The 13497-nt window shown below is 33.9% G+C and overlaps 1 protein-coding gene across 6 annotated transcripts in view; it reads left to right on the top strand.

Annotated features, from left to right (window-relative positions):
* srgap1a (SLIT-ROBO Rho GTPase activating protein 1a) overlaps window positions 1-13497 on the top strand; it is a 177904-nt gene that overhangs the window by 102642 nt on the left and 61765 nt on the right. For all 6 annotated transcript variants that reach the window (XM_073929905.1, XM_017352030.4, XM_017352032.4 and 3 more), the window contains exon 8: window positions 810-911. In XM_073929905.1, the coding sequence (XP_073786006.1) occupies window positions 810-911 (102 nt within the window). The remainder of the gene's footprint in view (window positions 1-809; window positions 912-13497) is intronic.

Below are 13497 nucleotides of genomic sequence, written 5' to 3'. Positions count from 1 at the left end.
AATTTCTTAAAAATGCATGATGTTCTGCATAATAGAAATGACCCAACGTCCTTCACCTTCCAACTAACCTATAAGCAGGCGATGGGTTTCATTTTAGCATGTCTCCCATGCCTCATCCACTGGCCCGTCCATTATCCTCATGTTAATCTAGTTTTGGCCCGGGGAGTGAATGCATGAGCTCATACTGGATAGAGAGTGCAGAAAAGCGTCTTAATGAAATTCTGAATCATATGTGGTCAGGATTGCTTCATATCCTTCTTTTATTGTGTCTCAGTTGGCAGTGGAGAGTTTATGCAGAGCTCTGAGAGCAAATCATCCTGCATTTCTCACCCCCAAGCTGACTTTATTAGATTTTTTCTCTCTAATTGGCCATTTTTGTCACTGATATCATGTCTGCACATGGTTTACAACCTGTTGTTTTGTGGTCATGCCCAAAGTCTCTCTCGGTCGGTGAAATGTGCTTGGGTTTTACTGTATGTGAGTCTGTGTCCACTATTATTGGTAAATATGAGCAAAAAAGCTGGGGAAAAATCTTTATTGTTTAACATTTTGATATGTTTTACTCCATAGATAGATTTTTTTTCTTTATTTTGGAGCTCAAGATTGAAAGGCATTTTTTAACAACCTTCTTTGCTTATACTTTATTTACCAAGGATGCCAATATTTGTGGAGGCCACTTTATAGTATAATGCTTGTCTCTGGTGTTAATTATTTGTTTAAACCAGAGCTTTCTGATTCTGTTAAAACATGTTCTTTATCTGCTGCCTTATTGTAATTGGAGCTTTTTCTATCTATTTATTGTTCATCAGGTTTGTCAGATCACGGCACAGCCTCCTGTTCAGGCTGAGCTCCTCCTGAGGTTCCAGCAGCTTCAATCCCGCCTCACCACACTGAAGATCGAGAACGAAGAGGTAAGCTGCCTCAAATGCATTCAGAAATGATTGGGAACAACTGAAGATGCATGTGGAGTCATTTAAAAGCAGCTTGCTCCCTGCAACTCTCTCATTGTTGCCCACTGAAGCTAAGCATGGCTGTGGCCAGTCAGTACCTGGATGGGAGACCACATGGGAAAGCTAGGTTGCTGCTGGAAGTGGTGTTAGTGAGGCCAGCAGGGGGCACTCAACCTGCATACTGTGTGCGTCCTAAACCCCCAGTATAGTGAAGGGGACTCTATACTGCTCAGTTAGCACCATCTTTTAGATGAGACGTTAAACCGAGGTCCCGACTCTGTGGTCGTTAAAAAAAATCATCAGGATGTCAATCATAAACAGTAGGGGTTTAACACTGGTATCTCTGTCCATCAAGGGATCCTAACCATCCCCCTATCATAATTGGCTTCATTACTCTGTCTCCTCTCCACCAATCAGCTTGTGTGCGGTCTGCTGCAATTTGGCTCCCAGCACGTCATCCAGGTGGATGCTGCACACTGGTGGTGGATGAGGAGATTCTCCCCCCAATGTGTAAAGTGCTTTGAGTGTCCAGAAAAGCTCTATATAAATGTAAGGAATTTAAAAAAAATGGTAAAAAACAAGTTGATCACCTATTTAAGGTCAGATAATTTGTTATTAAAAAAGTATATATATATATATATATATATATATATATATATATATATATATATATATATATATATATATATATATATATATATATATATATATATATATATATACACATTTTTTACTGCTAATCATTTAACTTTTTATACAGTATAGAAAATAACAAGACACAATGTAAAAATAAAATAAAAAGTGCATTATATAATTTAAATTTATATTATATTTTTTACATGGTAATATAGTTTTTTGTAGTTAATTTTGTTATTAGAATTAATTTAATATCCTATTTAATATTATTATTATATTGTAATAATAATATTATTATTAGATGTTAATGTTTATTATTCTTTTTTTTTGGGGGGGGGTAGTTAGTTTTGGGGGTTAAAGTTTAAAAAAATTATGACAAAATGAATGAATTTATGAAAATAAAATGAAAATTTATAATGAAATAAAATATATAATAAAATTATAATAATACATATTTTCAGATTCAAATAAATATAATGCACTCTATTTTTGTTATTTTAATCAATTATACCAGCTTTTTATCATTCAAATGTAATCATAATGGAATTCAGAAATGAGAGGAGAAAGAACTAATTCAATGTTTTCATTTAAAACATGAAACCGAATATTAGAACTAATTTCATATCTTATGTAATATTATTATTTAATATTTTAATTAGATGTTCATGTAGTTATTCAATGTTTTTGGGGGGAAAATTTAAAGTAAAAAAAATATGATAAATAAAATAACAATTATTTTAATAAAATACATGTAATGCACTCTTTTTTATGTTAATCAATTAGGCCTGCTTTTTTAAATTAAAATATCATCATAAGGGTATTCAGAAATGTTTAAACTGTAAAAGAGAGGAAAAAATGAATTAATTGTATTTATTTAAGACATGAAACAGAATTTCATAATTCTATATTATAAACTTTAAATTTGTATTATATTTTTACATGCTATTATAGTTTATTGTGGTTCATTATTAGAATTAATTTAATATCTTATGAAAAATTATCATTAATTAGATTAATTAGATCTTTATATATAATGCACTCTATTTTTGGTATTTTAATTAATTATAACTGGAATTAATCATAATGGAATTCAGAATTGAGAGAGAAGAAAAAACTAAATAATTGTATTTATTCAATGATTGTTAATTTATTATTTTATACATTTATTTTTATGAAAAAAATAAAAGCAGAATTGAAAAATGGATTTTGGAAAAAATGAAGTGAAAGAGATTTTTTTGTAGGACTCATACCCACTTTGCCCTTAAGCACAAGCCTTTCCCAGAAGTGAGCATGCAATTCACTTTGAAAAAAGCGTCTGCTAAATAACAGTTGCATCAGGCGAACGCCAGCGCTGAAATGGTTTTGTTCATTTGGGCCGACGTTAAACTGCATAATTGAATTTGAAATCTTGCTTAATAAGTTAGCCAAGTCCAGGAGCGAGCATCCCGTATCTTCCTGTTGCATTAGAGCGAGACAGCTTTGCAATGTGTTTGCTTAATTGAGTTGGCAGGAGCTGATCATAAAAGAGGCTTTGGGAGGACTTACAAGAAATAGTTTTTTTTTTCTCCTCACTGTCCTCCAGATAACCCGAGTGACGCACAGAGAAGCTTCTCTCGGTGTCACCGTCTCCATTTTCTTCCTTCAGTTCATTTCTGTCTTTTTCGCTTTTTATTATCTGTGCCTCCTCCAAGGCTGCAACATTTTAATCAGGTTTTAAAGTCGAATGCTCAAGCTGCTGCCGGATAAAAAGCACTCGCTCTGGAAGACGGAGGAGGCTGGCTTTTCTTCTTGGCATTATCTTGTCTATCTGAGATGAACGAGTGTTGTACATCTGCCCTCTTCTTCTCTTATCTGCTTCCTCTGCCGTGCTTTATTTTTCACAGATTTGACAGACCAAATCGGAATCTGGCACTGAACGCATCCATGTGATAAAGATGATATATTCTGTTGTTCCTGCACAGATTTAAAGTGCTTTTTTGGATATTTGGTGTTTGTGAATGTAAACGTGCTGAAAAGTTTCAAAGATCGACAAAACTGAAACTAGTCCGTCAGTAGTTTCAGTCTTACTTTCTGCAGAAGAAATGAATGAAGAGCCAAAATCTGCATTTGGATTTGGTCACAGCAGTTATATTGCCATTAGGGATGCAACAATTACAGATTTTGGTTGTACGATTATAATCTGAGAAATAATCACGGTTTCACGGTTATAACGATTATTATGCATACAGTACATTAATTTCAAACACCACTGGTTTAGAAAATAAGATGAAAACTCCTTATTTTTTTACAGTGTTATTTATTGCTACTCAGTAACCAATTAATACAGCACATAATAATATTAAAAACAAACAATAGTCCATTTCTCACTTTGTGCTTAAAAATAAGTGACTATTTTTGACATTTCATTCATTCATTCATTTTCTTGTCGGCTTAGTACCTTTATTAATCCAGGGTCGCCACAGTAGAATGAACAGCCAACTTATCCAGCAAGTTTTTACACATCGGATGCCCTTCCAGCCGCAACCCATCTCTGGGAGTCATCCACACACACATTTACACACACACTCATACACTATGGACAATTTAGCCTACCCAATTCACCTGTACCGCATGTCTTTGGACTGTGGGGGAAACCGGAGCACCCGGAGGAAACCCACGCGAAGACAGGGAGAACATGCAAATTTCCACACAGAAACGCCAACTGAGCCGAGGTTCGACCCAGCGACCTTCTTTCTGTGAGGCGACAGCACTACCCACTGCGCCACTGCCTCGCCTTTTTGACATTTAAACATAAGTAATTTTACACTGTAAATAAATGACAGGACAATGAAAAAAAATAAACAAACAAACAAACTGTATTTGTCCAAGGCATAGCTTGAAACTAACTTTTTTACCTGGTGGCACCAGTGCTCCCAACTTAAAAAAAAAAAATAAGGAGCACCATAAAAAATCTAGGAGCACCAGAAAAAAATGTAGGAGCACCCACCAAAAATGAATGAGCACCACTGCAAATTGTATATTAACAGATTGATTGTATTTGATAACAACATCAATTAGCACTAACAAAAACCAGAAACAACTATCTAACTAATGCTGTAATGACTTACTCATATTTGTGCAATAATTACAAAATTATTTAAAAATGACGGCAGACCGTTCCTTGTCATGAGGTGCAGTTTCATTTTAAAATGAGTAAATGTGAGCTTCTTTGGTGATTAAGGATACAGTGTTATATTTTACATTTAGCGGACATTTGCGCTGAACACACGGTGAATGCAGCGCCTCGAGATTCAGGCCATTAAACAGCTGATCCACTCCGAGTCTTTCTGCGCCCTCTCTGAAATCACTCGATTGACCTCGGCTGTCAATCGAGTGATACCGTTTTGTGATAAATATGCACACAGTGAAGATGACGTTTATATATGCAGCACGACGCCTCAACATTTCTGCACTCGGTTAATGTTGAGTTCAGACTGCATGATTTTAAAAGTAGTCGTGTCACAGATGTGTTCACACTGCATGACTATCTGGGCTAGCGTTTTGTCGCTGCTTTGTTTACACTGCAAGATGGATCGGCGACAGGGACATTCACATCCCATGACTTTACTATAGGAAGAATCGCCGACAACTTCGTCCAAACTACGTCTCATGGCCAAAAACACATCGTATATCTTTTGTTATTGACTACATAATGAGAAAGAAGCCTTTAATGGGGTAGAACATGTACATGTTTGCTCACCTGGGTTTAAAGGGAATTAGCCATTTCTCCTCAACGTTGATAATAAATTAATTTCTTTCTGTATGAAACGTCAAACAGATACGGTTGCTCCTGAGTCCTGTCAAACCTCCACTGGTTTTTCCTACATTTCGTGGATCCAAATAAACCGAAAAAGAACGCTTTTAACTTCTCCCCCAGCCTCCCGCTGGCCTGCAGCAGGTATACACACACACACACACACATACGCACACACAAGTGAAAGCTGCTCTCTCATTGGCTGTAGGCGATGGCTGATGTTATTTTCAGTCAAAACTCAATTCACATGGCATGATTTGAATCGCCGACAGCTCCAGATATTTAGCACGCCAAATATCTCACAGGCATCAGTGACTCATCGGCGATTCTCTCAGATCGCGTCTTTGAAAGTTCATACTGTGTAATTGTCACTCACGTGCACGAGCAGCGATTTGCCTGTGATTTCAGGCATTTGTCGGCGATTTCTCAAAACCTGTTGGCGAGCCAAAATCAGGGCTAAAATCACGCAGTCTGAACTAGGCATAAGTTGTTAATATCAAAACTAAAATAGCAGTTCCTTATATCATGTTTTCATTTTATTGTTAAGATTTATTGTGAAACAACTTATGTATTCAGCATGATGCGAATAAGGTTATAAAGTACACTGTTTCCTTTAAAGATTTACCGACATGTCCTCGGGAGTTTGTTTTCCATATCAAACTTGTGAAGTCTGAACTTACAAGGAGAGGATGCAGGACTGAACTGTGTGTAAGCTACTTAATATTGAGAAAAAGCCCCAATCAGAGAGGCGAATATCTGCAGCCCCGCCTCCGTTTTCAGATGTCTCAGTTTTTCCCCATTATACAGAACGTTATATATATAACTTCTCTTTGCGCTCAGCCAAAACACGTTACCTGAGAACAAGTTATAGATTCAAAAAACCAAAGTCAGGAAATATGTTGTTCGAAATAGACAAGATGAATTAAATATCACGTTTAACTAATATAGTAAGATTGGATCCAGCGGTAGATCCTTAATGAACAGTCTGACAAGCACAGCTCTCATCTGGCTAGATATGCTGCAGCTTATGCTAGAGTGTGTGTGTGTGTGGTCACGTGATGTGCGTTTTCAGTGGTTTGGTGTAGGCGGAGAGTTGTTCAGAAATGCTGGGTGAAACACTAATGTGGACGCAGATCGTTTTTATTCTAAAACGCCGTTCTAAAACTAAAACGTACTATTGTAAACGGGGCCTCAAAGAGCTTATAAATCATCTGCTGTGAGGAGAATTTGCTCAGCCCACCATCAGTGCTGTCATGAAAAGCTAAACTCACCGGCAAAACAACCCCCAAAAAAAGGCTAGATAACTGAAATAATCCAGGTTGTAGTATAAATATCTTTTTAAAGAATGAATAAGACTCTGAATGACAAGTTTTAGATCACTGACCAAGCAGAAAGGAAGAGGAAACACACAGCAAGAGGAAGTGAGGTCAGGGCCCTTCCTGCTATCTCCACATGGCCTAAAGGATGTTTTGACATCAGATTTGAGGTGTGTAAGAGACCTCTGGACATAACATTGGCTTTTTGTGCAGCTGTTTCCTAAAGCCTTCCCAACGGACGAAACGACTCGATGAATACTTTATGCATTATGGTAGAACCGCTGTAAAGCACTCATCCTCAAACACACCTTTGTCAGACATAAAGGAAGAAAACATTTGTCAGTTTGAGCTTCCTGCTTCATACATTCATTTTTCTTCAGCAATTATCCAGATTTCAGCTCTTCGTCTTCTTGAGCTCATAATTGAATAGTGAATGGAAAGTTGTTTTAACATTTAATCTGTACCTTTTGAAATGATATACACTGTTAACAATTTCCTGGAGAATCTACAGTAACTTACTGTAAATCAGTTACAGCAAAAATACTGCATTTACAGCACCATTTATCTTGGTGTATGTGTACATTTTTGCATTTATATATCTTTAGTGTAAAATATAAAGTCATTTTTTACAATGCAACTTTAAAATACAGTAACATAGTAGTTTGGATATTAGTTCTTATTAATAGGTACTAGTATTCAGTAGTTATTAATATACGTTTAATAGATATTAGTCGCATGTAAATATTTTAAATAACATTTTTTATGTTACTAATTAATAGTTTTTTTTATTAATCTGTTTTTAGGTGTCCTTGTTACATTGTAACATTTTTCTTTTAACTACTTTAATAAATTACATATGGTTAGAATGTAGGTTAGGTTTGTAGTTGGATGTAATTAATTGTAGTTGCTATAGTAAGTACCCAGAACATATAAGGACATAAATTGTTACTGTTATTTCACTTCAGTCAGAATTGCCACAGCTAATCAATAAGTGTTAGTATCTAATAAGAACTTTAAATATGGAATCAAAAACTAGTATCTGTTTAATAGGTATGAGTAAAGTATGCTTTAAAGTATCTAATGATCAAGTACTAGTATTTAAAAAACTGAAAATTGTTTAAATGAGTAATAATAATAATAATAATAATAATAATAATAATTATTATTATTATTATTAGTATTAGTCCTTCAAAAAGTGTTATAATGGTGATGATGATGATGATTATTATTATTATTATTATTATTATTTTCTTTTGAAATGTACAATACTGCTACTACTACTACTACAACTAATAAATATTATTATTATTATACATTTCAAAGGAGAATAATAATAATAATAATTATTATTATTATTATTTATAAATTATTAGTAGTATTTTGAAATGTGTAATAATAATAATAATAATATTAATAATAATAGTTATTATTATAACACATTTCAAAAAACTAATAATAATAATAATAATAATAATAATAATAATAATTATTATTATTATTATTATTATTATTATTATTACACATCCCAAAAGACTAATGATAATAATTAATACATAATAAAATATTAATAATAATAATAATAATTATTATTACAAATAATAATAATTAATAGTAATAATAGTAATAAACAATAATAATAATAAATACATAATTAATAATAATAATAATAATAATAAAAAAGTAATACTACTACTACCACCACTAATACAAATAATTAATAATAATAATAATAATAATTATTATTATTATTATTATTATAAATATTTATAATAATATTTATAATAATAATAATAAATAAAAATAATAACGATATGATGATGATGATGATGATGATGATGATGATGATGATGATGATGATGATGACGATAATTAATAAAATACTTATATTGTTTTGATTATTATTATTATTTTTTCTATTAAGAAATGTGTTTTTATTATGAAATACAATTTGAGAATATGTATATATAATATTTATAACCCAACATTTCAACTGATCTTTTAAATTGATTGTTCATTGAAATTTTAAATTCATTTTTTTCTACATAAACAGTGTAAATATATAATTTCATAAAAGGGTTAAAAGGAACAGATGAGGGCATAAAAACTTGAGAAAAGATGTTGAAAACTTGTGCAATCTCTCAGCGGAGGCATTCGTTCACCTGCTGAAGGAAGCTGCACAGTACGAAAGAACAAATTTCTCTCAAGCTGACATGCTCTCTTTCACCTAAACACACACACACACACACACACACACACACACAATACACACAATACACACACACACAATACACACACACACTGAGTTTTGAAAGTTTGTCACACACTCCAGGTTGGATCTCACCGCATGGCATAAAACCACAGCAGTTTAATCACAGAGCGAGCTCATATCATTGTCCCGTTCGGGTTGAATCATCCCTCAAATCAGTGAAGGATGACACACGAGTCAGAGGAAACCTGCAGTCGCATCTGAAATCATATGGATCCAGGTCACTGCAGCGCTCCTGATTCATCGGCCTGCTGTGGAAACTGAAACGCAGTGAGATGATCTCTTCTTTTGGCTGTAATCTCTCTCTGTGGTGGGGTTTTGGCGAGGACTTTTATGTATGACACCTGTCTTATAGGATGTGGTTTACTGGGAAAGTGGCAGAACAAAGGCAGATGGGTTATGTAGAGGTAAACTGAGTGAAGAAGGAAGGGGGAAGCTTAGTCTCAAGGCCATGAAAGCAGTTGAAATGAAATGATGTGGAAAATAAGAGGGATTCTTTTTAGTTGTCGTTAATACTAGTTGAAAAGCTTGGGCCCTTGAGCTTTTTTTAAAGCTCAGCTGGTTAAAGAGATGAATGCTAAATATAAACGATATCTTTTTGAAGCTACTTTTTGTGGATATCTGTTTGATGTTTTTCCTATGTAACACTGTAACACAGTAATGCCTTTAAATTCTCTTTTAAATTGATAAATGTTAGCTAAATATAATGTGTGTTCAAAGAGGGAGTATTTAAAAATTTTCGTATTTTCAATGTTTTATATTTTCTTCCTTCAATGAAAGGAAGAAGTGATGTTTTAGGCTCAGTTTTGTTATAAATATGCATACAGTAAAGATGACGTTTATATATGCAGCACGACGCCTCAACATTTCTGCTCTCTGTTAAGTTGTTAATATCAAAATTAAAATAGCAGTTCCTTATTTCATGTTTTCATTTTATTGTTAAGATTTATTGTGAAACAACATACGTATTCAGCATGATGTGAATAAGATTATGAAGTACACTGTTCCCTTTGAAGATTTACCGACATGTCCTCGGGAGTTTGTTTTCCATATCAAACTTGCGAAGTCTGAACTTACAAGGAGAGGATGCAGGACTGATCTGTGTGTAGGCTACTTAATATTGAGGAAAAGCCCCAATCAGAGAGGCGATTGTCTGAAGCCCCGCCTCCCTTTTCAGATGTCTCTGTTTTACTCCATCCACACTTGGACAGAGCAGCAGCGTTTTAGAATGAAAACGGCCTCTTAAACATGCTTCAAAACCCTCCGTTTTCAGCGCTCAAAAACTCCGGCGTAGTGTGGACGGAAGGCATTACTATAGCAAAACTTGTGGGTTTTAAAATGAAAACACATTCGTGTAAACGGGGCCTGTAGTATTGGTAATGTTACGAGAACCAGCGATCGTTCTCCAAAGATCGCTGGTTTCCACTATGCTTGGACTACACTTCCGCTTATCCCAGGACTACATTTTCATACATGCACTTCTCCTAGACACCCATGCTCACTCATTTGCTTGATTACACTCACCACCTGAACCTTGTCATAGACTGATAGCAATCCATACATAAGCCACTGATGAACCCATCCAGTTTGCTGAGTCTTGTTTGCTTTATTGTGACATTACAACGCGTTTCCCTGTCTTGTTTTCTCCGTGTTAGACCTTAGCCCTGTATTCCCTGTTCTCCTGTTTAGCCGCCTGCCTTGTGACCTGTTGCCTGATTTACGACTACGATTTGGATTTGTCTGCATATACCCGATTGTACCTGATTTGACCATTGCTTGCCTGACGCTGAATAAACCTGCATATTGGATCTTACCTCAAGTTGTATCTGTCACTCCCTCCCCGGTCGTTACAGATAACTTAGTAACCAACAGTAAACAAAGCAAGCAAAATGGAGTCAGCTGATTAGTCACATGGGTGTGATGTCAGAGTTTATTCAGCAAATGTTTTTCAACATCAAATTATTCACATTAACCCTTTTTCACACAAGACCAAAACTAAAACAAGTGTAAAAACTGAATGAAGGCAATTTTATTAAAAATTCAGTGTTCCAGGACTTGTCTGGTAACAGCAATTTTCTAATCAACTGTTTCCATTTTTTGGTCATAATCTGCAAACCTAACAAATAGATAATTGACCTTATTCTGCAATGAGGTGGGCTTGCTTTGCGTTTGTGTTAAAACTTAGAAATAATACTTTCGAAATGACGAAATAATAAACGACAGAAATCGAACTCTACAAACAAGTGTTTTCATGACTATACATAAAAAGAAGAGGAATATAATGGGAAAATATCAGTTTGAAGCAGCATATTGAGCTGTTTTCAACGGCTAAAAATCAATAGTAGAGAAAGAGACCGGAAGTCTTGAGCCAAAAAGATTCCAATGTGAAGATTCTGCTCGTATGTGAAGAAAGAATAAGGTCAATATATGACAGCACTGAACAAAGATGATATTCTAGCACATCTGCAGCGCTGCAGCAATCAACATTAGCTCTAACACAAGAGCTGATAATCAGTACAAAGACAGTAAAGAGGGCCGCAATCAGCCAATCACACACATACACACGTCTCCCAGAGCTTTATCTCCTGCTGAACAAACATACATTTCCTACAGAGAACACACAGCGCTTTAGCGGGCTCTGAGTGTCTGATGTGAACTGAATATCCACTGGAGGAGGAAAGAAAAGCGCTGGAGAGAAGGACACAAAGTCAGAGATAAGACTGCCAATTCCCTTCTGAGAGCTCCAATCTCTACTGCAAACACTATTTGCATTATTATTGCAAGCCATTTTAATGTTGAATCCAGTAAACCTACAAGTATCTGTGTTGGAGCTACTGTTACTAATTGTTTTAAATACTCTATTATCTTTTCTGTTTATAGCTACTACTCATTCAAAGAGACTAGTACCTAATAAATAGACAATAGTTAATATTCATTAGATGCTAGTGCCTATTGAAGTGTCTAACTGGGAACTATTAATATCTGATTAATATTAGTATCTGATTAGATACTAGTACCTGTTCAGAAGGAACTAGGTCTAATGATTTGATAGTACTTATTCATTTAAAACGAATATATGTTTAATAGACAATAGCAAGTAATCATTAGATAGTAGTTCCTATTGAGTAACAACTAGTTCCAATTATTAAATGCTAGTACTCATTTGAACAAATTCTAATAATTAGATAGTAGTACTTATAGTTTGAAACTAATACCTATTAAATAGACCATAGTAATTATTCATTAGACACTAGTGCCTACAGAGACACTAGTATTTAGTAGGAACTATAGTTAATTATAGTTCTAATCAACTATAGTTAATATAATTGAAAGAGTTCTACTCATTAGATACTAGTTGTGTCTCTGTAATTGACAATAGTAATTATTCAATAGATATTATGGCCTATCACAGAGACACTGTTATTCATTAGATACTGTTACTTATTCAGTAGGAACTATTTACAATGGTCAGATGCTAGTACTTATTTGAAGTTTTTATAGTCATTAGATATTCATACTTTTTCATTTAAAACTACCTACTGATAAATACAATAATAATTTTTTTTTTTTTTAATATTAATGCCTATTACAGGGACACTGTTATTTGTTAGATATTAGTAACTATTCAGTAGGAACTACTTCCAAACAGTAGTACTTTATTGCAATAGTTTTACTCATTAGATACTAGTAACAGTGTCTCTGTAATTGACAATAGTAATTATTCATTAGATACTAGTGCCTATTACAGAGATACTGTCATTCATTAGATACTATTAACTATTCAGTAGGAACTATTTTCAATCATTAGACGCTAGTACTTACTTGAAATATTTCTAATCATTAAACACCTGTACTTATTTAGTTGAAACTAATAGCTATTAAATAGACTATAGTAATTATTCATTATATACCAGTGCCTATTATAGAGACACAGTTTATTCATTAAATACGAGTACCTAATCAGTAGGAACTAGTTCCAAAAATTAGACGCTTTTACTCATTAGACTAGTAATAGTGTCTCTGTGATGAACAATAGTAATTACAGGGACACTGTTATTCATTAGGTACTATTACTTATTCAGTAGGAACAATTTTGAATAATTAGATGTTAGTACTTATTTGAAATAGCTCTAATCATTAGATATTAGTACTTATTCAATTGAAATTAATACCTATTAAATAGACAATATTAATTATTCTTTGAATATTAATGCCTATTACAGAGATGCTGTTATTTATTAGATACTATATTCAGTAGAAACTAGTTCCAAACATTATACACTTAATTGCAATAGTTTTACTCATTAGATACTAGTAGCAGTGTCTCTGTAATAGACAATAGTAACTATTCATTTGATACTAGTGCCTATTACAGAGACACTTCTATTTATTAGATACTAGTACATAATCAGTAGGAACTATTTTGAATCATTAGATGATAATAATACGTATTTATTAGAAACTAATACACATTGAATAGGCAATACTAATTATCCATTAGAAACCAGTACCTGTTAAGGAGACACTGGAAATTGT

The sequence above is a fragment of the Danio rerio genome, chromosome 18 (genome assembly GCF_049306965.1).
Source record: "Danio rerio strain Tuebingen ecotype United States chromosome 18, GRCz12tu, whole genome shotgun sequence".
NCBI lineage: Eukaryota > Metazoa > Chordata > Actinopteri > Cypriniformes > Danionidae > Danio > Danio rerio.
Note: the sequence above shows the minus strand (reverse complement) of the source record. Positions and strands in the feature narration are given on the sequence as shown.